General features: G+C 34.9%; 1 protein-coding gene across 4 annotated transcripts in view; it reads right to left on the reverse strand.

The window, feature by feature from the left end:
* CCDC73 (coiled-coil domain containing 73) overlaps nucleotides 1-27,877 on the reverse strand; it is a 156,012-nt gene that overhangs the window by 31,225 nt on the left and 96,910 nt on the right. For 3 of the 4 annotated variants that reach the window (XM_087854731.1, XM_087854732.1, XM_045808554.2), the window contains exons 9-12: nucleotides 25,251-25,386; nucleotides 24,935-25,014; nucleotides 1,275-1,403; nucleotides 716-775 (exon numbers count right to left, since the gene is read on the reverse strand). In XM_087854731.1, coding sequence (XP_087710857.1) covers nucleotides 716-775; nucleotides 1,275-1,403; nucleotides 24,935-25,014; nucleotides 25,251-25,386 — 405 coding nt within the window. Of the gene's footprint in view, nucleotides 1-715; nucleotides 776-1,274; nucleotides 1,404-24,934; nucleotides 25,015-25,250; nucleotides 25,387-27,877 lie in introns of those variants that run through there. The other variant, XM_087854733.1, reaches the window with a different exon arrangement.

The following is a 27,877-nucleotide window of genomic DNA, read 5'->3' on the forward strand; positions in this document are numbered from 1 at the left end:
AAGAAAAAAAGAAACAGAAGAACTTTTCTTTCACAGACCTTTTTTAAATAGAAGAATTATAAATATCGAATAGATCCAAATGAGAGCATAACATCCTATAAATGCATGCTCTAAGCATACAGACCTTTCAATAATTATCTGCTAGGGTACCAATGGTCTAAACCATCAAGGAAAAAACTGATTTATTTTTATTCTTTTTATTTATTCATTAAATATTTTTATGTAATACTTTTCCAACTTTATTAAGATACAATTGACAAATAACATTCTGTAAATTCAAGGTATACAACATGATGATTTGATACACATATATGGTGCTAAATGATTACCCTAATAAGATTAATTAACATTTCTATCACTTCACATAATTACCATTTTTGTGTGTGTGGTGAGAACATTTATGATCTACTCTTAACTTTCAAATATATAACACAGTTTTGCTAATTAAAACCATCATGCTGTACATTAACTCCCAGAACTTACTCATCTTATACCTGAAGTTTGTACCCTTGGATTTATTTTTTAATGGAGGAAATGTCCGGCCCGGTTAAAAAGGTACACATGTATCCATTCAATAGACCCTAACCAAGAGCTTACTATGTGCCAGGAATTGACCTAGACATGATTCCATTTGTTAATTTAATTTTTTATTTCCCACATTATACCCGGTTTTAAAAATATTTACTGGCTCCCAAAATGTCTTAAGATTGCTTGCCTTTTTTTCTTCTTGAACATGTGCGATCTCTTCATTAATCTTCTTATTTAATTCCAACTCCTTTAAAAAATTGAGTGATTTTAAAGTTATGATATAAAATTTAGCAAATTCTATATTTAATTCAGTGCTCAATACGTTTAGGAGAGTCATGGCCCCTTCCTGCCCGAGAGTACCAACGTTTGTTTGCTGGTGAAGGAGTGGCACCTAGTGAAATAGAGGTGGTACGAGATACCCAGCACAGGCTGCTGTGCAAATTTTAAATACTCACATTAAAAAATCACAAAATTCCTCATCTCCAAAAGCTTTTCTGGAGACACCACTGTACCATAAGATTACCTACATTATATTAAAGTGGAAATAAAATGGTTATAGACAAATTGTATTGTCTTAAATTCTTGCTGATAATGGCAAAAAATTACCTAATAATGAAAAATAATTGGCAATACCTTTTTTTAAACTACGTATATTAACTTTACAAAGGAACGTTTTTATATTATAATTCTGAAATTCTCATTTTACAAAAACAATTATATAAACATGAATACATTTAATTAAATACCATGTTAAGTCTTTCTTGAAGTTCTTGAAATTTTTGTTCTTTAATTGTTAAATGGATGTTTTCTTCTCCCATCTTATGTTGACATGTGACCTTGGACTTTATCAAGTCTGAGGTAACTTTTTTTAGTTCCTAAACATAAGAAATATAAACAGTAAATTCAGTATAAACAGTTCATCAAAGAAAGGTACTTTTCTGACAGCTTTAAAGTCCATTTTAAGCCTATCATTATAATTTACTGCATTCCACATATCAAGATAATACTACTGGTCCACCAAGGTCTATTTCCCCTAGTTCCCTTGCAAGACAATTAGCCAAGGTGGGAATGCTACAGGGATAGAATTCATGATTTTCTTCCCCTTAAAAAGTGCATAATACTAACCAAATGAACTAACCAGCCAGAAGCAGGGTGTTTTCATTTATTACTTATTTAACAAAAATCTTCTGAGATAAAAAAATAATAAAAGATTATCAATTTCCACGTTCATTAGCATCTAGTAAAAAATATATGTGAGAATCATAATCTAATATGATGAGTGATATATTACAGAAATGTACAGAAGCATAAAGAAAAAGATTGGTTGAGGGCATCAAGAAGGCATTATTAGGAAGAGTGGTTTCTGAATTGGGTCTTTAAAGAAAAATTTGCAAAGAGGACAAAAAAGTAGACATTCCAGACAAAAAGGTTGTACATGCACAAACATATACAAACATGAAAGAGTATGATACTTTTCAGGAAAAGAGATTAGGATACGGTTGGAGCTAATATGTTATGGAGGAGGAGAAAGAGCAGAGTATTCATGGTTGTGGCTAAAAATCTGACAGGATTCAAATACTGAAAGGCATTTGTAGGCCAAACTAAAAAGAGCTTTAATTTTATCCTATAGGCAATGAGGAATTAATAATTGAAGGATTTTGAGTAGGAAAAAGACATAAAATTTGTAATTCAGAAAAATAACTCTAGCATCATTACAGATTATTAGAATTGAGGAAGATATAAAAGAAGTCTTCGTTGTAAAGCTACATGTCCACTGAACTTAAAAGATGTCACCCAAACACGTTATAATTCTGAAATACCAACTTCTGAATTGGTGTGTAATTTATTATTCTGCTGTTCTGTGTATACTGACTATATTAAATACTTAAGAATCTGATTTTTCACATTCTTAACTACACAGTATCTGAACTCCCTTTGAATTTTGGAGGAATTCTACATTATAAGAATCCACTGTCCACTAGAGGACCCAGAAATGCCAGATACTAGCTTTATAAGCATGAGGCCAGATTCGGCTAATCAGACGCACCTGTCCCGGATATTGGATCAGGAAGTAGTATCACAAAGAACAAGAACTGCTGCAAATCCTTCTATGGGTAGGCTTTAGGGGCAATGCTAGTAATACCACGTTTCCATGGACAACAACGGTACCACTGGAGCAGGAGCAACATCCACCACAGTCAGCAGTGACAGTACAACCTACAACGTACAACACTCAGGAGTGGAAGTTGCCTTTATGGTATGGTCTTGGATACTGCATAGCTTCCCTTGTTTCTGACCATTTTCCAAGTCTGAGATGACCAACATCCAAATTCCTTTGCTGACAAAAATCATCTTGGAGTTAAGAGTCCTAATATACTTTACTTTTTAAAAGACTGTATGTAAGAACTGAATAAATAATAATAACAAACAACTCTTTTGTAGAAAAAAAGTTAATTCATTAGGGTGGTGAGATTACAGGAAATTGTTATTTTCTTCATTGCACTGATTAGTATCTTTTTTTCTAAAGTAAACATGTATTTCTCAATATCAGTGCATAGGAGATACATATATATAGTATATAATAGTATATAAAGCTATGGAAACAGGGGCAATCACTTAGAGTTATTAGTTAGAAGAAAGAAAATGGCAAATGCCCGAGTCCTAAAAAACTCCAACACCTATGGATTACATTAGAAGCTCATACAGAAGGCTGAGAAGTACGGTCAGCTAAGGTAGGTGGAAAATCAACAGTGTAATATTCAGGAAGCTGAAAAAGGAGCAGCAGAAAATAGGGCTGTCAACATGTCCAGAGTTCTACATGTTATAGCTTCAGGTGCCACATTAAAAAGTCACCCAATTATAACTCAATACCTAGTTCGAAATCCAGGAGAAAGGATGAACAGTTTTGGTTCACGTGTCCCTCTCAGATATGTACATTGCATAAGAGGACTGCTAAAGTAACCGCACGTGGGTCAAGAGATAGGACTTGACACTTAGAAAAGCAGGCAGACAAATTAATAGCCGGTACAAAGAGAACAATCATTATGAACTGAATAATGAAAGAAGTCTGAACAAAGTAGGTAGGCCTTGAAGAGTGAGTAGTTTCCTGGATATCCTCCATTTGTCTGTCCTCACTCTCCACCCTTTCTTCATACTGCTCTGTCCCCTGTGTGCTGATATCTGTGGATATAGCAAACAGTTTTTCTTGCCCTCTGGCTCCTGGTTGGGTTCAATCTCTGGATGGCACCAGCAAATCAGTATGCTGGGAAGACAAAGAGATTGAGGTATTTCCCTGGTTCCTCCCTACAGGGCCACAAAATGACAACAGCTCTCTACCAAAGGTCACAGCTTCTGAATTCCGCTTCTTCTACAGCTGTACCTACAGCTGTCTCCAGGTTCCCAGTATCTGCTTCTTTCCCTTACCCCCTCAGGTTTATGTGGTATAATCATTTCCCCATTCTTTCTATCCCTGTGGTGCTTTAGTACTCCTCATGGTTTCCCTGAACTCTGAAAACTTACCATAACTTTGTAAATAGCTTCTGCATCAAACTTTTCTCTTTTACCCGTTCCAATGCGCCACCTGTTTCCTGACTCAATCCTATTTAACACAAGTAAACTGAGAGAAGGGATTTTAAGTGTGGGAAGGGGATATGGAGGAAAGCAAAGACAAAAAGGAAGGAATAATGAAGAATTATGACAACCGCAGCAAAGATTTTGCATTAAGTAGAACAGAAGATGCTTAAGAAGTAGCAGGAAACGATGCTGAAGATATAGAATGGGGCCAGACCATGGAAGCTGTGAAAAACCAGTTAAAGAAGTATGGGACTAAATCAATATGTTGTACACCTAAACTTACACAATGTTATACATCAGTTATATTTCAATAAAGCTGGAAAAAAATTGGGACTTGATTCGGTAGGCAAAAGAGAACTATTCCATCTACCATTCCTTCTATACATACTAAGTATCTAGCATGTCAGGCACACACAAGCAATGTATCGAACTAATGACCTAGTAAAGTTAGTTTGGCAACAAGAATGAATAAAAACCAAGGGAGCCCAGGTGCTTCAGTCAGTTAAGCATCTGCCTTCAGCTTGGGTCATGATCCCAGGGTCCTGGGATCGAGCCCCATGTCAGGCTCCCTGCTCAGCGGGGAGACTGCTTTTCCCTCTCTCCCTGCTCATGCTCATGTGTGCTCTCTCTTGCTCTCTCTCTCTCTCAAATAAAGAAAATCTTTTTTTTAAAAAAAAGAATGAATAAAACACAGATAAAAGAACACTGGCTAAGGGGCTATTTTATTAACACAGGCATGAGATGATAAATGTCTATACTATTAAGAAACAAAGAATGGCAAATATGAGATATTCTAAAGGAAGTTATAACTGAGTAGACAAAGGGAATGAAGAAAAAAGATTATTCCAGAGTGTCTAGGTGAAGCTAAAAGAAATGAAAAGAAAAACCACGAAATATGAAAGAGAAAGCATGACAATGGAAAGGAAATGGGAAATCTGCCTCACTGATAAAATAGATGAAAATGTATTAAAACAATAAGAAACAAGAGATGAACAATGTTCTCAGACTGACTGTTAAGAAAGCCAAAAAAGCACAAATTACTATACCTGAGCCATAGGTTGTTATTTAAAATTTTAAAAGTCCTTCATTCATATTTTTTCAAATTATACAAGGCTACATGTGATGAATTCCCTCAAATGAAGTTTCAATGTCCCAGCAATGGTTCATCTTCATAGCCAGCAAGAGGACTTCTTTGGAAGGAGAGTTGCATGAATTTTGGGGGATGTGGAGGGAGAAAGGAGGGATATGGAGAATGAATAATTAATCCAATGTGTGCCCTGCTGACCCTGAAATTACAGTAAGTCATAAAAGGAGAGGACCTGCAGGCAGTTGAAAATACAGAACTGAGATTAAGGGAAATGTGAGGCTGGAAATATAAAGTCATCCGCATGAAGTGAATGACTGAATCACAGAATATGAGAGCTCACTGAAAGAGACCTTAGGATAGAGTTTTGGATGAATGGATGAAAAAGGATAATCAAGGAGCCAAAGGAATTTGAACCAAAAGACCCTTAAAAAGTGAGCTATCAACAGATGTTATAAAATGAACACATTTTATATTTTAAACATCTATTATTTCATACAAAACACAATATTCTGTAATTAAAAACACAAAGGGGCAGTATCAGGATGCTTTGGTTACAAGTACCAGAAAACCATACAAATAATGACATTTATTCTTCCACATAACATGAAGTCCAAAGTTGGGTAGGTTCTCCACTTTTATTCAACATAGTACTAGAAGACCTAGCTCCAGCAGTCAGACAACAAAAAGAAATAAAAGGCATCCAAATTGGTAGGGAAGAAATAAAACTTTCACTATTTGCAGATGACATGATACTATAGATAGAAAACCTGAAAGACATTACCAAAAAACCACTAGAACTGATAAATGAATTCAGAAAGTCACAGGATACAAAATCAATGTATGGAAATCTGTTGCATTTCTATACACTGACAATGAAGCAGCAAAAAGTGACATTAAGAAAACAATCCCATTTACGATTATACAAAAAAAAAAAAAATCTAGGAATAAAAATAACCAAAAAGGTGAAAGACCTATACTCTGAAAACTATAAAACATTGATGAAAGAAACTGGAGAGGACACAAAGAAATGCAAAGACATCCCATGCTCATGGATAGGAATAACAAGTATTGCTAAACTGTCTATACTACCCAAAGCACTCTACAGATTTAATGCAATCCTTATCAAAATACCAAGAGCATTTTTCACAGAACGAGAACAATTCTAAAATTTATGTGGAACCTCATATACTCTGAATAACCAAAGATTCTGAATAACCAAAGCAATCTTGAAAAAGATAAACAAAACTGGAAGTGTCACAATTTCAGATTTCAAGTTATATTACAATGCTGTGTAATCAAAACAATATGCCACTGGTATAAAAATAGACACAGATCAAGGGAAGAGAATAGGAAACCTAGAAATAAACCCACAGTTACTTGGTCAATTAATCTTTGACAAAGCAAGAAGGAATATATAATGGGAAAAGGACAGTCTCTTCAACAAACGGTGCTGGGAAATCTGTAGAGCTGCATGCAAAACAATGAAACTGGACCACTTTCTTACACCATACACAAAAATAAACTCAAAATGGATTAAAGACCTAAATGTGAGGCCTGAAAATATAAAAATCCTAAAAGAGACCACAGGCAGTAATATCTCTGACACCAGTTGTAGCAACATTTTTCTAGATCTGTCTCCCAAGGAAAGGGAAATAAAAACAAAAATAAACTATTGGATCTACATCAAAATAAAAACCTTCTGCACAGCAAAGGAAACAATCAACAGAACTATAAGACAACCTATGGAATGGGAGATTTTTGCAAATGACATATACAATAAAGGGTTAGTATCCAAAATATATAAAGAACTTATAAAACTCAACACCCCCAAAACAAATAATCCAATTAAAAATGGCAAAGACATGAACATACATTTCTCCAAAGATGACATACAGATGGTCAACGGACACATGAAAAGATGCTCAACATCACTCATTGTCAGGGAAATGCCAATCAAAACTATAATGATCTGTTGTTACCTCACACCTGTTAGAATGGTTAAAATAAAAAACTCAGGAAACAGCAAAGTGTTGACAAGGATGTAAAGAAAATGGAATATTTGTGCACTACTGGTGGGAATGCAAACTGGTGCAGCCATGGTGGAAAACAGTATGGAGGTACCTCGAAAGTTAAAAAGAGAACTATCCTATGATCCAGTAATTGAATTCCTGGGTATTTACCCAAAAAATACAAAAACACCAATTCAAGGGAAATGGATACATGCACGCCTATGTTTATAGCAGCATTATTTACAATAGTCAAGATATGGAAGCAGCCCAAGTGGCCAATGATAGATGAATGGATAAAGAAGATGTAGTGTGTGTGTGTGTGTGTGTGTGTGTGTGTGTGTGTGTGTACACAATGGGATATTCAGCCATAAAAAAGAATGAAAACTTGCCATTTGCAATGATATGGATGCAGCTAGAGAATATAATGCGAAGCAAAACAAGTCACAGAAAGACAAATACCATATGATCTCACTCATGTGAAATTTAAAAAACAAACAAGCAAAGGCAAAGAAAAAAGAGAGAGAGAGAGAAATAGAGACAAACCAAGGTAACTGATGGTTACCAGAAGGGAGTTGGGTGGGGGGGATGGGTGAAAGAGATGAAAGAGATTAAGAGTACACTTATGACGATGAGCACAGAGTAATGCACAGAATTACTGAATCACTATATTGTACACCTGAAACTAATAAAACACTGTATATTAACTATACTGGAATTAAAAACTTAAAAAAAAAAAGTTGGGCAGGTTCTTGTGTTGGTTGATTCAGGCACTCGATGATTAGGTTATTTAATAAAGACTGGGTATTACCAAAGACTAGGATATTTTCATTTCTCCACTTTCCAGTCTTGGGACCATCCTCTTTCTTCCATTGTTGGGACTATAACAAGAGACCAATTTAGGTACTGCATAGCAACTGTCTCTTCCTGGAACTCTTCTAAAGAGTAAGAAAATTTTTCTTTGAACCACCTCCTACTGTCCAGAACCAGATCACAGGCTCATTCCTGAACCAAACACTGGAATGAAAAATGGATCATTATATATATATTTTTAAAAGATTTTATTTATTTATTTGACAGAGACAGTGAGAGACGGAACACATGCAGGGGGAGTGAAAGAGGAAGAAGCAGGCTTCCCGCTGAGCAGGGAGCCCAATGCCGGGGCTCAGATTCCAGGACCCTGGGATCTTGACCTGAGCCGAAGGCAGATGCTTAACAACAGAGCCACCCAGGCATCCCAAATGGAGATTACATTAACTGTCTTAGAGACACACTGATCATATAAGGTGGACTGAATATTGGGGGAATTATCACAATGGCCACTACAAGAAAAATTTCAGCTAACATTGTATAATACACAGGTTGTTTAGAATATTACTGACTACAAATATTATATAGTATAATAGAAGATAAATGGAAAATATTTTTTACAAGTTGATTGACAGTAATTCACCTACTCTTTTCTTTTTTTAAAGATTTTATTTATTTATTTATTTATTTATTTACTTATTTATTTATTTGAGAGCAAGCAAGTGAGGAGAGGCAGAGTGAGAGGGAAAAAGAATCTGAAGCAGATTCTGCACTGAGCCCAGAGCCCAACACGGGGCTTGATCCCATGATGGAAAGATCAGACCTGAGCTGAAACTAAGAGTCACTTAACCAACTGAGCCACCCAGGCGCCCCTCATCTACTCTCTTTAGGTTTCGGTTCTCTTTACAAAAAAAGAAGAGGTTGGATCCAGTTACTGGTTTTTAAATTGTGCTCCAAGAAGTCCTAGAATTTCCATGGAGACCAATCATAGATGCTAATAGAGGAGAAAGAGCCCCTAGGTATAGCGCCAGTGTTCCTCCAAGCCTCCTTTCAAGCAAAACCAGCCCTACCTTACTCGTTTTAATATTGAGCTTCCACATCTTGAACTGAGGGTTCTGCAGCTCAAAGAAAGACAAAAAACAAGATTAGACGATCTCTATGATTCTATGAAATGTAGAGATGATCTGAAGAAGATAGTTTGGAGAGAAACAGATGCTGTAAAAATAGAAAATAGTTCAAGCATGAAGAGAGAAAGAGCAGTTGATGAGTCAGAAGGAATTTCAGACTTTCCTATCTGATAGGGGAATTTAAAGGCAAATGAGTCTGTGTTTCAGTTGTCTTGAAAGACAATACATATAAACCCCCTACAGTCTGTGGGGCAGAAAAGCTGAATCTAATAAAACTGCCTTAATCCTAATCTTAACTTAATTTTACTTGCAAGTAAAAATAATGCCATAAATGTCTATGGCATTTTTAACTTTCTGAAGTGCTTTATTTAATAAATAAAATATATTTATTACACATATATAAAACAAGAAAGGCAGGGATCATTCTACTCATATTAAAAACAAGAAAACAAAAGGGGGAAAAGAGAAAAGCAACACCCATATAGGTTTGGGTCAAGCACCTCTCTTGAGATGACCGTAGTTGAAAGGTTTAGTTTTAAAGAAAAAGGTAAAGTGATGAGTTAAGATAAACAGAATAAATCAGAAATATTATGCAGGGAATGATGTGTAGGCAGGAAAAGACTAAAGGACTGGGTGAATTACTGGGGACTGAAGGACTAGAAGCAGAGACAACAGATTTGAGAGTATAATGGTACAGATGGTAGAAAAGGATGCTCTGGCTGGAGAAAGAGGAGGGCCGAATGAAAGAGCCCCAAAGAAGCAGTGTTTCACGGTAAAGTTTCAGGGTAGGGACACTGTTGTCTATAGATCTTTAGAGTCAAGGCATATAAGGAATTGGTATTTCAGGAGTATGAATAGTTAACAATTTCCCTTTTTAATAAATATATGCTTTCTAATGGGGAATAAGAAAGAGAAGAAGCTTATGCAGATGTAAATTGCTTATGCTACTATCACTATTAGAATGGTTAAGATTGTAGGTTCTGGAGTCAAATTTGTCTAGGTTCCAGTCCTGATTTTATTTCCTTGTTATGTAACTTTACGTAACTTATTTAACTTCCTTCTGTCTCAAGTTCCTCATCTGTAAATTAGAAATTTAATTTGTTTAAAGGTTTTATTTATTTATTTGACAGTGTGAGACAGTGAGTCTTACACAAGGGGAGTGTGAGAGGGAGAAGAAGGCTTCCTGCTGAGCAGGGAGCCCCATGCAGGGCTCGATCCCAGGACCCTGGGATCATGACCTGAGCCGAAGGCAGATGCTTAATGGCTAAACCACCCAGGCACCCCAGAGATTTGACTTTTTAAAAACAGTGTGTGTGATACTCCACACAACAAGTATTTGTTGAGCATCTACTATGTGCCAGGCACTGTTACCTATTATTACTACTAAGGTGAATCCAAGGGAATTCTAGGAATATTTTTTCTACTTTCAAAATAGTCTAAAGTCTTAATAATGATATAATTAAATATCCTTTTATTTATTTAAAGAATTAAGATTTCCTGAATATCCTGAACTTTTAGTACATTGTCTGTTTTCTAACCATTTTATTCAAAGTCTTAATAATGATATAATTAAATATCCTTTTATTTATTTAAAGAATTAAGATTCATTCTTTCATAGCTAAAAACAATAAAAATTTTCTTGTAGACCATGAGCTCCTCAAGGAAAGGTGCCATGTTTTATACTTATCCCATAGCAGCTTAATATATTCAAGGAATTTAAAGGAACTAAACATTATAATGCCTATAAAAAGAAAAGTGATTAACATGATTATGAAAACAAATGTGACTTATCTTTACCTAAAATAAGATTTGATGAAAGCAAAGGTTGATTTATTCAGGATAAAAAAAATGGCAATAAAAATACTTGGTGAGAGCAGTCGATGTCAGCCAGAGTATTATTAATGACACAATAGTTCACAGTCAATTTGTAAGACTGAATAGAAAGTGGTAGGTTTAAGTATAGTGCTGAGGGTTTAGTCACTGGTTGAACCAGCTGGTTTCACTCCATTCAATGTTAACAGCCACAGCCCTACAGATCACCATGTTATATAGACAGATGCTCCTGGTTTAAATGTGAACAGACTAGTACAATAATGGAAAAATGAAGCTTAGTAAGTGGTGAGTCACTAGCATTATGTTAACTTTAAAAGAACAGTATTTTTTTGGCTAGAAAATAACCTCGACTGTTATAATCAACAGCCCTAAATTTGTGAATTTAAAATAGGTTAATTCTTCATTATAAGTACAGATCCAAGAATATGCTAGAAAACAACAATTACAGAAATAAGACAGTATACTAAAACATTACTCTAGAACTAGAGAGTCTTTGACTTAACAAACTTATTGAACAAATGAATGCACTGACCTTATTATTTCCACCCTGGAGAAACATTTAAAAACATGGGATGGTAGTCAAATTGACTATGGCTATTGAAGGATATATATTTTTAAAAAATCAGTAATTTCAGCAATTACTTTAACTTCTTAAAAATTTAGGAGAGTAATTCAAAGGAAAAAATGTCTGTTAGAGGAGCTCAAAGTTTTAATCTCAACTCAGATTTATAGGATGTTCGGCTAATTTTTATAGTTACTCAGTATTTAGTCAAGTATCATCTGAGTATTAAAAGCAAATCTTTTGTACTCAACTAATTCTACTTTTTATTTTTTATTTTTATTTTTTTTAAAGATTTTATTTATTTATTCGACAGAGATAGAGACAGCCAGCGAGAGAGGGAACACAAGCAGGGGGAGTGGGAGAGGAATAAGCAGGCTCCTAACACAGGAGCCTGATGTGGGGCTCGATCCCATAACGCCGGGATCACGCCCTGAGCCGAAGGCAGATGCTTAACCGCTGTGCCACCCAGGCGCCCCCTGATTCTACTTTTTAAAAAAGCCACCAATAATACTGGGCTTAAAATAATGTACATCTTTCTTTACACAATGGTGTTTCCAAAAACTTCCTTTCAAGCTGCTTTTTTTGTGTACTAAAATGGTAGTTTTAAAACTTGTAACTTTGAACTTTTAATTTTTTTATATTGGGTTTTTCTAAAGCAATATACACTTGTCAGAAATAAACATTCAAACAACTTAGAAATTATTAGATGCCTTTTATACTAATTTTATATTAGTGATCTATTCTAGGTTCAATCATAAGATGAAATGTTCTATTGATAACAGTACAATTAAACTGAAGTATATGTTGCTGAAACTTCTATTTATATCAAGGGGCTTATAATTCTCTGAATTAATAAAAGCGGATTCATTTTTCTAAAAGTTATTTTTTCTGTCAAGGTTACAAAGTGCAACAAACTTCTATGACTTTCTACACTTTCAACAACTGAAAACATGGAGCTGTTGTAATCAGCTAAGTTTTCCAGGAGATACTCTAAAATGCATCAATTTCTATTACAAAAATTGTTATGAAACAACAAGGAAGTGGGAAAGGGGACAGTAAGAGTGAAAACTCAGGATATGGCTGACAAAAGTAAAAACTAATCATTTCTACGTCTTTCTTTTTCTCTTACATATTAATTACTTAATCTTAAGAGCATAATAAATTAAAATCAGAGACCTCCACGAAATGATTTTCCACTGAAAATATGCTTTTGATTTTATAGCCCTTATAGCTTTTAAATATCCTGAACTTTTAGTACATTGTCTGTTTTCTAACCATTTTATTCAAAGCTGTTAGTGCAGCAAGTAAACAGCACATGCTTTGATCTCATTAAATTACAACTTATAGTTCCTAGAGTCATAAATATCGTGTTCTTTTTTCCTTTACCCCTCCCTTTTCTGGTACAGGGTAGTCTGTTAAATATCACTATCTCCTTGAGTGCTCTGACGTTTACTCAGACAAATAGCAGAGGTTATGAATGCTGTTCACAGATAGTATCAGGAATTCTTCATGATTGCCATAATGCTGAACCCAGCATTCGGAACTGTAATATCTAGTTTAATCTAACAACTAAGTTTGGTCTGTTTAACTTCGCTCCAAAAAAAAAGAAAAATCCATCTTATCACAAACCAATAGCTTAACTGTTCTGAACAAAATCATAAAACAGAATAAAAGAAAAGAAAAATTATCTTTGGGAAAATTAATGATTAAAAGTTTTAAATGAGTGATATAACCAATGTTACTAGACTGGATTAGCTTCTAAAAAAGACAATAAAAAATGAAAAAAGCTTTCTTAAAGTTGAAAATTAAGACTACATACAAAATACAAAATACTTATATCTAGAATGTCTGAAGTATTAAAAATGGCTGTTAAAATATATTTTAAAATTTTCACTCGTTTAGCTACTTAGACTTGGAAATCTCAAGGTAAGAAAATTCTCTCACTTTACCCTTTCATACACTCTCTCTCTTCCAAGAACTATTTGGTAGCACAGTCACTGACTATAATGCTCTCTAGAGAGACAGGCCACCACTGCATGACATATCAGTACATTTAGTTAGCCCTGGCAGGGCTCCAAGACCTGAGGAAAAAGGGGTAAGTGTGCTCCTGAGCAACACTATTGTACTTGTGCAAAGAAAGAGACATTCTTTTTATCCTAATCTGCTAATGGGATCTCTCCAGGGATTTACATGAGCACCGTCTCCATCTACAGGTCAGTCTTAAACTAGACGTTATTAGAAATATAATATTATAATGAAACATTTGTCCTTACTTAATGAAAAAAACTACATAACTTAGTACAGAAATTTAGGAGGTATAATCCTTTCATAATGATGCAAAAACAACTAAAAAGCATATGAAAATTTTAATATAACCACTTAATATGATTAATCAGTTAACTCATGGATAAAATATTAAAAAATAAATGAATGTGCTTATTCACTGAATATGTGCTTATTCACAACTATTCAGTCTCAGTATTTAGTTATTTATATCTGCATTTGAAGTTTACATTGAAAAAAATGAATGGTTCTTTTCACAATCCTCTAATTTGAGACTACAGGCAAATTTTTAAATTACAGCTTTTCTCTTTATATTAAAAAAACATTTGTAATATTCTAGGATGTGACTGAAAATAAATATTTTCTACATAAAAACTGTCTAGTTTGCTAGGGATAGGAACATATGCTTATTACCACCCATTCTTTTTTATACTGAGCTACTCCTATGCTCTTCCTTTCTGATCCTTCAGAATATAAAATCAATTTATTGGCAGTTATAAGACCAAAGAAATAGATAGAATAGTGTTACAAATATTAATGGCCTTGGGACGCTGGCTTAGCATTTAGAAGTCACTTCAATCTTTATCCTAAGTAATCCCACTTTCCTTGAAATGATGCTAAAACAGAATGTAGTAAAATTTCCTGATTTCTTGAATTATGCATAAAAGTATATGTTATTTATCTCACAGCACAAAACACTCCTCTCCAAAACTTAAATCTGTTACTCTAGATTCTTCATAAAGTTTTAATTTCAGTAAAATTATAGATAAATATAAAACCAGGGGGACTTATTTCCAGTCTAGCAAGTAAGGAGCTTAAACTTTGTCCTGACAGCACTTTGTCCTGCCAACAAGTAAAAGCCGAACAAACTGAAAATCAACAACTCCTCTTAGATCTGTCAGAGAAATGAGGTCATAAGGCAAACAGCTACCTCAATAATTGGAGAGAGAGACTGGTGAATATAAAGAATTATAAATTACCAGAGCAGAAACCCACAAACAGAAACCTCTGCAGGAAATAGTGCCAGTGCAGGAAAGCATGAATTGTGATTGACTAATTGCTAAAGGCTCAATGTAGAAAACTCTGGGAGTTAAAAAAAAAAAAAAATCAGGGGACACAGTCATAGGGGGAACCCCCCCCCCACTTTTGTGAATTTCACTTCCAAGTCTTCTGACAGTATCAGAAAAAAATTCCCTCCTGCTTCCAGGAGGAAAAGAGGAAAAGGAACCATTTTGAAATATGCCGGGGCATTCTGTTCTTCTTAACAAGGCCTGACGTAGGGAAAATTATTGGACCTGAGCCTAAACTACTTCGGGAAAGGGTAATACTGAAATCTAGCCCCCTCCAACCATGCTGTACCACCAAAGAGAGGGAAAAAACTGAGATGTACTGTGAAGTTCACAGTCCAGTGACACAGGCTCACCAAAAGACTGAGACCTAATCACAGAACACTTCACACACCCATCCCGACTGAACCTTACCATTACATTACTAAAGGCTATTTATTACAGGTCCTTTCATATGTATGTCATGTCCATCTTTCAACAAAAAATTACAAGGCATACTAAAAGGCAAGAAACACAATTTGAAGAGACTGAACAAGCATCAGAACCCATGTCAGATATGGCAGAAATATTAGAATTATCAAATCTGGAATTTAAAAAAAAAACCTAATATGCTAAATGCATTAATAAAAAAAGTAGACAAAACACAGGAGAACAAATGGATAATGTAAGTAGAGTAATGGAAATTTTAAGAGAGAATCAAAAAGAAATGCTTTAGATCAAAGCCACTGCAACAGAAATGAAGAATGCCTCTGATGGGCTCAACAGTAGTATGGACAAGACTGCGGAATATCTGTGAACTTGATGTGATGGCAAAAATTCAAAAACTGAAAACAAAGAGAAAGAAACTAAGGAAAGCCGAACAGAATATCCACCAACTGTGGGACAGCTACACAAAATGTAACATATGCATAATGCAAATAACAGAAGGAAAAGAAAGAGAACAAGGAAGAGAAGCAATATTTCAAACAGTAAGGACTGAGAATTTCCCTAAAGTAATGTCAGACACCAAACCGCAGATCCAGGAAGCCCAGAGAACACCAAGAAGGATAAATGACCAAAAAATTTATACCTAGGCATATCATATTCAGAATTCAGAAAATCAATAGTTAAAAAAAAAAATACTGAAAGAAGCCAGAGGGGAAAAAACACCCTACCTACAAAAGAGCAAAGGATTACATCTGACTTCTCAGAAACCGTACAAGAAATGAGAGCGACATGAAATAAAGTGTTGAGATAAAAACTACCAATCTAGACTTCTGTATCCTCTAAAATTATCCTTCAAAAGTAAAGGAGAGGGATGCCTACATGGCTCAGTCAGTCAAGTGTCTGCCTTCGGCTCAGGTCATGATCCTGGGGTCCTGAGATTGAGTCCCACATCACGCTCCTTGCTCAGTGGGGAGCCTGCTTCTCCCTCTGCCTGCCACTCCCCCTGCTTGTGCATTCTCTCTCTCTCTCTGACAAATAAATAAAATCTTTTTTTTAAAGTGAAGGAAAAACAAAGACTTTTTAAGACAAAAATTGAATGAATTTGTTTTCAGTAGGCCTGCTTTGCAAGAAATGTTAAAAAAAAGTTTTTCAGAGAAAAGGAAAGTGATATAGGTCAGAAACTCTGATGTACCTAATAAAAAGAAGAATATCAGAGAAGGAATAAGTGATAGTAAATAAAATATTTCATTTCTATTATTCTAAATTGAAAAAATAATCATTTGTTCAAAATAATAACAATGATGTATCTGATTATGTAAGCTTATGATACAAGTGACAGGAGAGAAGAATCAGGACTGTTTTGTTGTTATAAGGTACGTGCACTACCCATGAAATGGTATGTTATTTGAAAGTGAACTTGGTTTAATGCAGATATACTGTGAACTCTAGGGGTAGGACTAAAAACGTTTTTTAAAAAGTATGATTGAAACACTAAGAAAGGAGAGAAAATGGAATCATAAAATGCTCAACTGAAGCCACAAATAGCAGAAAAAGAGTGGAAGACAAAAAAAGAGGAATAAATGAGGCAACAAATAGAAAACAGCAAAAAAATATGGTATATATTAATCCAGATTACATCAATAATCACCTCAAACATCAGGAGTCTAAAATACAACAATTAAAAGATGAATTATCAGAGTGGATCCAAAAACAAGACACAATTATATGTTGTCTACAAGAAACCCATTTTAAATACAAAAACACATATCGATTAAAAGTAAAGGGATGGAGAAGGATATACCATGCTAACATTAATCAAAATAAAGTAGGAATCACTATATTAATTTCAACCAGAGTAGATTTCAGAGCAAGGAAAGTTATCAAGGACAAAGAGGGGCATACATAATGATAAAGGAGTGAATACTCCAAGACATAAGAATGTCTTAATGTGTATATGCCTAGAGAGTACCAAAATACAGGAGGCAAAAACTAACTAACAACTGCAAAAAGAAATAGAGAATCTACTATTATATTTGGAGACATTAATACCCCTCCATCAGAAATGGACAGATCCAGCAGGCACAAAATCAGAAGGGTAAAGTTGAACTTACCACCATCAATCAAATGGATATAACTGACATGTATAGACTACTTCATCCAAAACTACTTCATCCAAAAACACATTACAAATTCTTCTCAAGGTCAAATAGAACATTCACCAAGATAGACCACATTCTGGACCACAAAACACACCTTAACAAATTTAAAAACATAAAAATGACACAAGTTCTGTTCTTAGACCACAAAAAAATTAAACTAGAAATCAATAAAAGGTAGCTTGAAGAAACCAAAATACTCAGAGATTGAGTAGCACACTTCTAAAGAACACATGGGTCAAAGAAGAAATCTCAGGAGAAATTTTAAAATATTTTGAGCGAAATGAAAACATAACTTTTCAAAATCTGTGGGATGCGATGAAAGCAATGCTTACAGGAAAATGTATACCACTGAATGATGATATTAGAAAAGAAAAAGGACCAAAATATAGAAGTAACCCAAGTGTCCAATGATAGGTGAATGGATAAGGAAGTAGTCTATACACACAATGAAATACCAATCAGCCATAAAAAAGGATAAGATCTTGCCATGTGCAAAAACACAATGGACCTAGAGGATATTATGCTAAGAGAAATAAATCAGAGAAAGACAAATACCATAAGATTTCACTTATATGTGGAATCTAAAACACAAAACAAACAAATAAAAAAAGAAGAAACAGACTCATAAATACAGAGAACAAACTAATGTTTGCCAGAGGGGAGGGGAGGGGTGTGGCTATGGGGAAAATAGATGAAGGGGAGTAGGAGATACAGTCTTCCAGTCACAGAACAAGTAAATCACAGGGATAAAAGATACAGCATAGGGAATATGGTCAGCGGTATCATAGTAGCATTGTATGGTGACAGATAGTAGCTATAGTTGTGGTGCACATAGCATAATGTATAGACTTACCAAATCACTATTTTGTACACCTGAAACTAATGTAACATTACATGTCAACTACACTTTAATTAAAAAGAAAAAAAATCTAAAGTCAAATATCTAAACTTCAAACTTAGGAAATTAGAAAAAGACCAAAGTAAATTCAAAGTAAGCAGAAGAAAAGAAATAATAAAAATTAGAGTAGAAATCAATGAAAATGAAAACAATAAATCAATAGAGAAAATCAAGGAAACCAAAAGCTGATTCTTTGAAACAATCAATAAAATTGATAAGCCTCTAGCCAGGCTAAGAAAAAGGGACACAAATTACAATATCAGAAATGAAAAGGTAGATATAACCATAGATTCTATGGACATTAAATGGAAAATTTTAAAAATGCTATGAACAACTCTATGCCCACAAGTTTGATAGCCTAGATGAAATGGACCAATTTCTTGACACAATATGCCAAAACTCATACAAGAAGAAATAGACAATCTAAATAGACCTATATCAATTAAAGAAATTGAATCAATAACTAATAATCTAACAACAGAAAGCACTATGCCCAAATGGGTTCACTGGTGAATTCTATGAAACTATTAAAAGAAAAAATGATACCAATTCTATATAATCTCTTTCAGAAGACAGATGCAGAGGGACTACTCTGAATTCATTCTATAAGGCCAGCATTATCCTAATAGCAAAACAAGACAAAGACATTACAAGATATAAAAATCCTCAACAAAGTAACAGCAAATTGAATATAACAATGTATAAAAATAATTATACACCATGACCAACTGGGATTTATCCCAGTTATGCAAGGCTAGTTCAACATTCAAAAATTAATTAATGTAATCCATTACATCAATAGGCAAAAGAAAAAAATCATATAATCATATCAAAAGATGCAGAAAAAGCATTTGACAAAATCCAACACCTATTTATGATAAAAATTCTTAGCAAACTAGGAATAGAGGGGAACTTCCTCAACTTGCTAAAGAGCATCTAAAAAGAAAACCTACAGCTAACATCAAACTTAATGGTGAGAAACTTCACACTTTCCCACTAAGATCAGGAACAAGCCAAGGATGTCCCCTCTCACCAAACTTTTCAACACCATACTGGAATCCCCAGCTAATGCAACAAGACAGGAACAGGAAATTAAAAAAAAAAAAAAAGATATACAGATTTGGGAAGGAAGAAATAAAACTGTCTTTGTTCACAGAGGACATGATTGACTATGTAGAAAATCTAAAAGAATCAACAGAGACCTCCTAGAACTAATAAGTGACTATAACAAGGTTGTAAAATATAACATTAATATACGAAAGTCCATCACTTTCTGTACTGGAAAAACCTACAGTTCTTCCCTCTTGTATAAGGAAAAATCCAGTTCTTCCTCCTGTGTTTTTTTCCTGTGTGTCTCCTTTAAACGGAACACTTCTGACACTTCTGGACACCAAATGTGTGGAGGCTTTCCCCCACCAAGCAATTCTCTGCAACAACACCAGCTGAACGTCCTACAATTTAACTCACTTCTGACACCATCTACTTGAAGGCAGGGTCAAATCCCAAAGGTTAAGGGCTCAGTCCCATAAGACTGCTCCCATCCCACTTCAGATGCCAATTCCAAGTCCAGATGTTTCTGACTGATTGGCTATAAATAGAGGTTCCCATGATCCCCCTCTTAGGTTCCATTAATTTTCTAGAACAGCTCACAGAACACTGGGAAACACTTAACTAGTTTTTTAACAGATGTGATAAAGGATACAGATCAACAGTCAGATGAAGATATACAAAGGGCAATATCTGGGAGAGTCCTGAGCACAGAGGATTCTATCCTGGTGGAGTTGGGGTGTATCAAGTCTGAAATGGTACTATTAGGATTTTATGGAGACTTCCTCATGTAGACATGATCAATTATTAACTCCATTTCCAGCCCCTTTCCCCTTTGTGGAGTAGAGGGAGGTAGGGGAGATGCAGGGCTAAAAATTTTAAGCTTCTAATCATGACTTGCTCTTTCTGGTAACCAACCCCCATGCAGGAGCCATCCAGGATTCCACCCAGAGTCACATTATTGAAATAAAAGATGCCCCTAGCGCTCTTATCACTTACGAATTTTTTTTTAAGATTTTTTTTTTTTTTTGACAGAGAGAGAGACAGCCAGCGAGAGAGGGAACACAAGCAGGGGGAGTGGGAGAGGAAGAAGCAGGCTCCCAGCGGAGGAGCCTGATGTGGGGCTCGATCCCAGAACGCTGGGATCACGCCCTGAGCCGAAGGCAGACGCTTAACCGCTATGCCACCCAGGCGCCCCCACTTAAGAATTTCTAAGGGTTTTAGGAGCCCAGTGTCAAGGACAGGGTGAAAGACCAGATACTAGAACAAGAGATATTCTTAGTGCTTTTACAACTTAGGGAATTGCCAGTGATAGAAAATGGGGGCAGATATTTTCTATGATCTCACACTTTGCTATACACTAACAATGAATAAATATAATTTGAAAATAAAAATGTATTACTGTTTATATTCACACACCCCCAAAACTAAATACTTAGGTAGAAAATCTAACAAACTATATGTAAGATCTATATGAGAAGAACTATAAAACTCTAATGAAAGATATCAAAGAACTAAACAAATGGAGAGATATTCCGTGTTTATGAATAGGAAGACCCACAATTTTCAAAATGTCAGTTCTTCCCAACTTGATCTATAGACTCATTACAATCCCAATCAAAATCTCAGCAAGTTATTTTGTGTGTATCAGGCAAACTAATTCTATGGAGAGGCAAAAGGCCCAGAATACCTAACTCCATACTGAAGGAGAACAAAGTTGGAGGACTGACACTACACAACTTTAGCACTTACTATAAAACTAAAGTAATCAAGTCAATGTGGTATTGGTAAAAGAATGGACAATTAGATCAATGGAATAGAAATGAGAGCCGAGAAACAGACCCACATAAATACAGTCAACTGATAGTTGACAGAAGAGCAAAACTAATCTTTTCAACAAATGATGATGGGACAACTGGACATTCACATGGAAAATAACGGGGGGTGGGGAGACCAAGACCTTAGACCCTTCATAAAAATTAACTCAAATGGATCATAGACCTAAATGTAAAATACAAAACTATAAAACTAGAAAATAACACAGGAGAAAATCTAGCAGACTCTGCATAGGCGATGACTTTTTAGGTACAATGCCAAAGTTACAATCCACACACACACACAAATTGATAAGCTGCACTTCATTAAAATTAAGAACTTCTGCTCTGCAAAAGACAATATCAAGAGAATGAGAAGTCAAATCACAGACTGGGAGAAAATATTTTTAAAAGACATATCCAATAAAGGACTGTTATCCAAATTATACATAGAACTCTAAAAAGTCAACAATAAGAAAACAAACAACCCAACTAAAAAACAGATAAAAGATCTGAAGAGACACCTCACCAAAGAAGACATACAGATCACAAGTAAACATATGAAAAAATTTTCAACATATGATGTCATTAGGGAAATACAAATCAAAACAATGAGAGATACCATTCACACCTATTAACGAATGTGCAAAATCCAAAACACTGACAACCCCAAATGCTGGTGAGGATATCGAGCAACAAGAACTCTCATTCATGGCTGGTGGGCATACAAAATGATACCGCCACTTTGGAAGACAGTTTGGCAGTTTCTACAAAACGAAACATACCTTACTATACAATCCAAACGATCGTGCTCCTCGGTATTTAGTCAAAAAAGTTGAAAACTATGTGCATACAAAAACTTGTGCATAGATATTTATAGTAACTTTATTCATAGCTGCCAAAACTTGCAAGCAACCAAAATGTCCTTCAGTAGAATGGATAGTTCCTGGTAAATCCAGGCAATGGAATATTGTTCAGGACTTTTAAAAAAGCTACCAAGCCATGAAAAGACATTAGACAAAACTTAATGCATAATACTAAAAAAGCTGATCTGAAAAGGCTACATTCTATATGATTCTTTTCCTTCTGGAAAAGGTTCCAAAACTGGAAATAGAGTAGTGATTTCCAAGAGTTGGGGGAAGGGACAGATGAAAAGGTAGAGCACAGAGGATTTTCAGGGCGGTAAAACTATTTTGTATGATACTATAATGGTGGTTACATGTCACTAAACATTTGCCCAAACTCAGATTGAGTACAAAACCAAGAGTGAATCCTACTGTAAACAATGGAATTTGGATGATACTGCTGTGTCAATGTAGGTTCATCAATTGTAACAAATGCATCACTCTGATACAGGATTTTGATAGTGGGAGAGACTGTACATGTGTGGGTTAGGTAGTAAATGGGAACGCTCTATACTTTCCATTCAATTTTGCTGTGAAGCTAAAAATGCTCTAAAATATAAAGTTTGTTAATTTAAATAAATAAAAATAGTGAAATTCAATGGACACATATAGCTGTAAATGCTTGGGGTGTTTTTTCTTCCCTTTTAAAAGCAGACTCCATTTAAAACTACGATGAAAATACTGACCCAAAATTTAAATTTTCCTCAAAAGTTATGATGTATCTGAACAATATCATCCATATTCATTTATTTATTAAATCTACAATATGTGTTGCAAAAATGACTTGTTGAGGTTTGGGGCGTAACTCTTGTAAAAAAGAAATTTCTCTGTACTGAATGAACCAACCAGCTTATACAAAAACTGAACTGAGAAACTTGGCCTCACTAATATTAACACTCTAACCAAGTGTGTCATCAGATCCCACAAGAAATAGATGGTACACATAAATTAGGATAATTTGAAGATGATTTATTTGCAAAAGTGTGGGCACATTATAAAGGAACCATAAAATACGGTGCAAGTTCCAGGGGCTAACGGTAGACTGGACCCCATGCTGGACCCAAAAAACAAGAAGGTAAGTTACTGAACCCAAAAAGAGAGCATCACGCAGGGTAGGCCAATTTGAGAAAACTAGGGATAGGTTGAGGGACAAGGCCACCCTGAAGTGATCTCAAAGGGAGGGAATGGGTGGCAGGGGGAAATATACTGATTCACCCTCTTTCTTTCCTCCTGTCTCCTGTCCAGGCTGCTCCCCACTGGCCCAACTCAACGGGAAGCTGGAAGATGTGGGACCACTGACGGAATCCATATAGATAAGCCTTACATGGAGAAAAGGATGTATACATCTGAATCTGGAGGGACAAATGGAAGGTATGTTGCACACTGATAAATTAACTATTAAGTGTAATTTATTTGTAAGTATTTAAGTGGCACTTAGTAAATGTTAGTTTAAAGCATTTATTCATTCATTGAGTGTCAGTAAGGACAGGTACTCAATTCTCTCAGGGACAGGAAGATAGTCCAAAGTGGTATTATTTCAGATGGGGCTTTGAAAGGAGTAAGGAAAGGAAACAAGGTCATTCTCCGAGAAAGTAAGAACAAGGCCTTGCCTACTTCTTCCTCTCATACCACTCTCGCCTTGTATCAGTGAAGATATTTTTAGTTGCAAATACTAGAAAATTAAACTGGCTCAAACCAAACTAACATAAATAAAAATGGAGATGTACTGACTCACATAACTGAAAAGTCTAGAGGTGGGGGAATGGTAGGGTTCATCAAAGAATAGGTTTCTTTACTTCACACCAATCTGACATCCACATCGTCAGGTTCCTCCTCTTTGGTTTCTCGTGTAGAGAAATGACTGACAACCACAGTGGGGGTCATATGCTTCCTGGCTTATAACCACTAACTAAGGCCACTTGTCTACTTCTGAGCTAATGACTGTGACATGAGGAATAAAATGTTTATGGCCTTCTGCCAATTTAGATCTGAATGTCCAATGTACTCCTTCACTCATGATGCTCCAGCCATACCAGACTTTCTCCTGTCCCTCACATATACTAAATTCTTTTCTATACTTAATCTTAGCCAAAAGTCTGAGAAGTGATTACTAAAACTCCTTTCTGCCTCAAGGCTTTTGCACATGCTGTTCTCCTTGTCAGAGTATTACCTACTCTGTGTGATGCTTGCTCTCTGGGTTCCAGTAACTTATCTTTTTGTTGTTTTTTTGGGTCCAGTATGGGGACATCTCTATTGCCTGAAACATTATTCTCTTCCCTCCCTATCCCTTTACCTCTAATGTAATAAATTCATTGATTATAATGTCATCACATCCTTTACTTTTTCTTTAAATCATTTGTAAGTTTTAAATTATTTGGTCTATGTGATTATGTATTTTGTGTCTAACTCCTCCACTGGACTACAAACTTTAAAAAACCAGGAAAATGTTTTATTTTCTTCAGACCTGTATCCTCAGTGCCACATAGTACCTGAGACATACAGTCATTCAAGTCTTGAATGAATGAAGAATGAACGAATAAATGGTGCTAATGAGACAGACATACAGTAAATATTGGCTATTCATGTCACCACAAAAAGGCATGCCACTGGTGACATAGAATATTTTGAATGGGTTAGAACAAATTCATTCATTACATTAATTGGAATCATAACTCACAGTTTATGAATCTGTATTTAAAACATTTTTTCTTTATACCAAAAAATATCTACCCAACTTTTTCTAATACTATTTCATAAACAAATTAGACTATAATTTTACCCAGATACTATGAAACTGTATAAATCCTACCTTTTTTAAACTGCATATTTCAGATTCTTGTTTTTTATTTAAAGCCGAAAGTCTTTTGTTTAACTGTATTGCTTCCTGTACTGCAACATGAAAAACATTTAGAAAAATATTATATTCAACACCCATTTTAAGGAAAGTATCACTAAAATGGACAGGGAAAATAGCCTTAATGCAATGTATGTAATTATTATTGAATTTAAATAATACTAAAATGCCACTTAGTATTACCGGTAGCAGATAAGTTCAATTTATTCATTATAAACAAGCCCATTTAATCACTCCCTATTAAATATATGTTGAATAAGATAGTACCTACCATTTTGCTCTAACTTTTCATGATTCTCTTTTACCAATCCAAATTGACCTGTTATTGTGCCATAATATTTCTCAATTTCGTTCAGTTGCTTCTGATGATCTTCTTTAGCCAGAAGATGTAACTGGACTTTTTGTTCCTATTTTGAAGTTATTTAAAATGTTATAAATATATAACACACATATATACAACATGTATGCACACATATATTTAAACATACATAAAAATTGTTTTTAATAAATTTTGTTATGAAATAGGCCATGAAAAAGCGCTGAATACACCATAGGGAGGAAATGTTAAGGAGATATTTCTAAACCTATGTAAAATTAAAGCCTTTTTTGTCTTGTAACAAAATAGTCTTTTAAATTTATACTGCCCTTGTTTACAATTTCTTTTTAAAAACCAACTAGCTTCAGGCACGCCTTGGTGGCTCAGTCAATTAAGTGTCTGCCTTTGGCTCTGGTAATGATCCCAAGGTCCTGGGATCGAGTCCCACATCAGGCTCCCTGCTCAGTGGGGAGCCTGCTTCTCCTTCTGCCTGCTGCTCATGCTCTCTCATTCTCTCTGGCAAATAAATAAATAAAATCTTTAAAAAAAATCAACTAGTTTCATTTATAGAAAGTTAATTAGTCCAAGCCAGCACTAAGCAAAATCACGGGAATATTAAAGCAGTACTTGATAATTTAGGAAAGAAATGATTTCCTCTAATTTGGGGGCACAAATTATGAGTGCAGTATTGAAACTCAAGTAATTTTTCTGATTTTAATGAGTATAGCCCCATCTCATTGCATTAAAAAATTGAATTATGAAGATAATATCCATCAGAGACAGGGAAGAAATACAGTAATAGCAGATAGTCTACTTAGGCTGAGAAACATACTTGGTAAAAACTGGACCCAACATATATTTTAATATGGGCATTCACTGCTTTTGGCTAAAGCAGCTTGTTTTGTCATACTTAGAAATTTGACCTTAAATTTTAAAAAGAAATACTATGCTGATAAAATCAGTAACATTTTTTTTAAAGGTTTTCATCTTGACTTGGCATTGGTAGAATCACTGATTGGTTTCACAACTTTCATTCATTTTTGCCACACACTTCAGCATCCGTAATGAGCAGTGATAAAGAACAGTGTGAGTCCATTCGCCGGCACTGATTGTTTTCTGAATGAATTGTTGTCCTGTGGAGTTGCAGCAGTGTAAATCTGTTAGATTTACCTGGCCTGTATCTGTTTCTGTTATCCAATATTATCACAATTTCAAGTATTTACTTGAAGTATTTCTTCCTCATTACAATCTAGTAGAATTGAAATTCACATGCTCTATTTTCCCCTCGTCAAGTGAAGGGCATATTACTCAAAATAAACCAATTGATTTCTACTTTTTCGGAATTTGAAACTTGAACAAAATGACTATAAAACTAAATAATGTCAGTAGTGATTCTATCCAGACTGATGAGACTTCTTTCCTGGGTTCCTACATCCTGCTTCACAAACTCTGGAATTACCCTGGTCTTTGCTCATTCTTGAACCCATTCTTCACTCAGATTGATTCTCAGTGCCTCCACTAAATTTCCCTTTGCATGAATTAAACAGAGCCAGTTTCTACTGCTTAAAACCAAAGTACAGGCAAATATAGCAAAGTAGTCAAAAACTAATCTGCCTGTGTTTAAATACTGTCTCTGTAATTTAGTTGCTGTGTGACCTTGCAGAAATTATCCACTGTATCTTTAAAATAAAAATTCTCAAAGTATCTCCCTTATAGGGTTGCTCTGAGGATAAAATTAATTAATACACATAAAAAGCAAAGAACAGATGCTTGCCACAGAACAAGTACAATATGTTGTCATTATTATTCCTTAAGTGATAAAATTACCTTCAATAGTTTTAACTAATTTTATTTAGAAAAAGAAAAGCCTTAATATTAAGAAAGAATACACATTACAATTTAAATTGTACCTAACTATATTCTCTTGGCAAATTTGATAATAATGTTAACTTTTCTTTTTTTAAAGATTTTATTTATTTATTTGACAGAGAGAGCGAGCGAGAGAGGGACCACAAGCAGGGGGAGCTGGAGAGGGAGAAGCAGTCTCCCCACTGAGCAGGGAGCCCAACACAGGGCTGGATCCCAGGACGCTGGGATCATGACCTAAGCCGAAGGCAGACGCCTAACGACTAAGACACACAGGCGCCCCCAACAGTCGTAAGTTTTTCGAAGATTTTAAGCAAAGTGATAATATTGTTAGTAATGATCACAAAGGATTAATTGAAAGTTTCTCATATACTTTTATGGGCTTTTCAAATTCACAACTTAGTCATTTGAATTAATCAAGTAATAGTTACAAACACAAACAAGCTGACAATTGTACTTACCCTGAAGATCTTATGTCTACCTGGGTAGTTACTATTCTCAAAAACTAAACAATGAAAAATAATGAACCATATTCCATTCCTCTAAAATACCACTTAATTCTTCAATCTAGAGAATTATACTTGCTTTCAGCAGATGTGTAGAAACCTAACACAATTTCACTTAAATTAGTCTAAAAGCATTACTTCAATCCAAGGAATTTTTTTTAAAGTTTTTATTTTAATTCCAGTTAGCTAACATACAATCTAATATTAGTT

The sequence above is a fragment of the Ursus americanus genome, chromosome 24 (assembly GCF_024610735.1).
Source record: "Ursus americanus isolate L20-20 chromosome 24, mUrsAme1.1.p, whole genome shotgun sequence".
In the NCBI taxonomy this organism is placed as follows: domain Eukaryota; kingdom Metazoa; phylum Chordata; class Mammalia; order Carnivora; family Ursidae; genus Ursus; species Ursus americanus.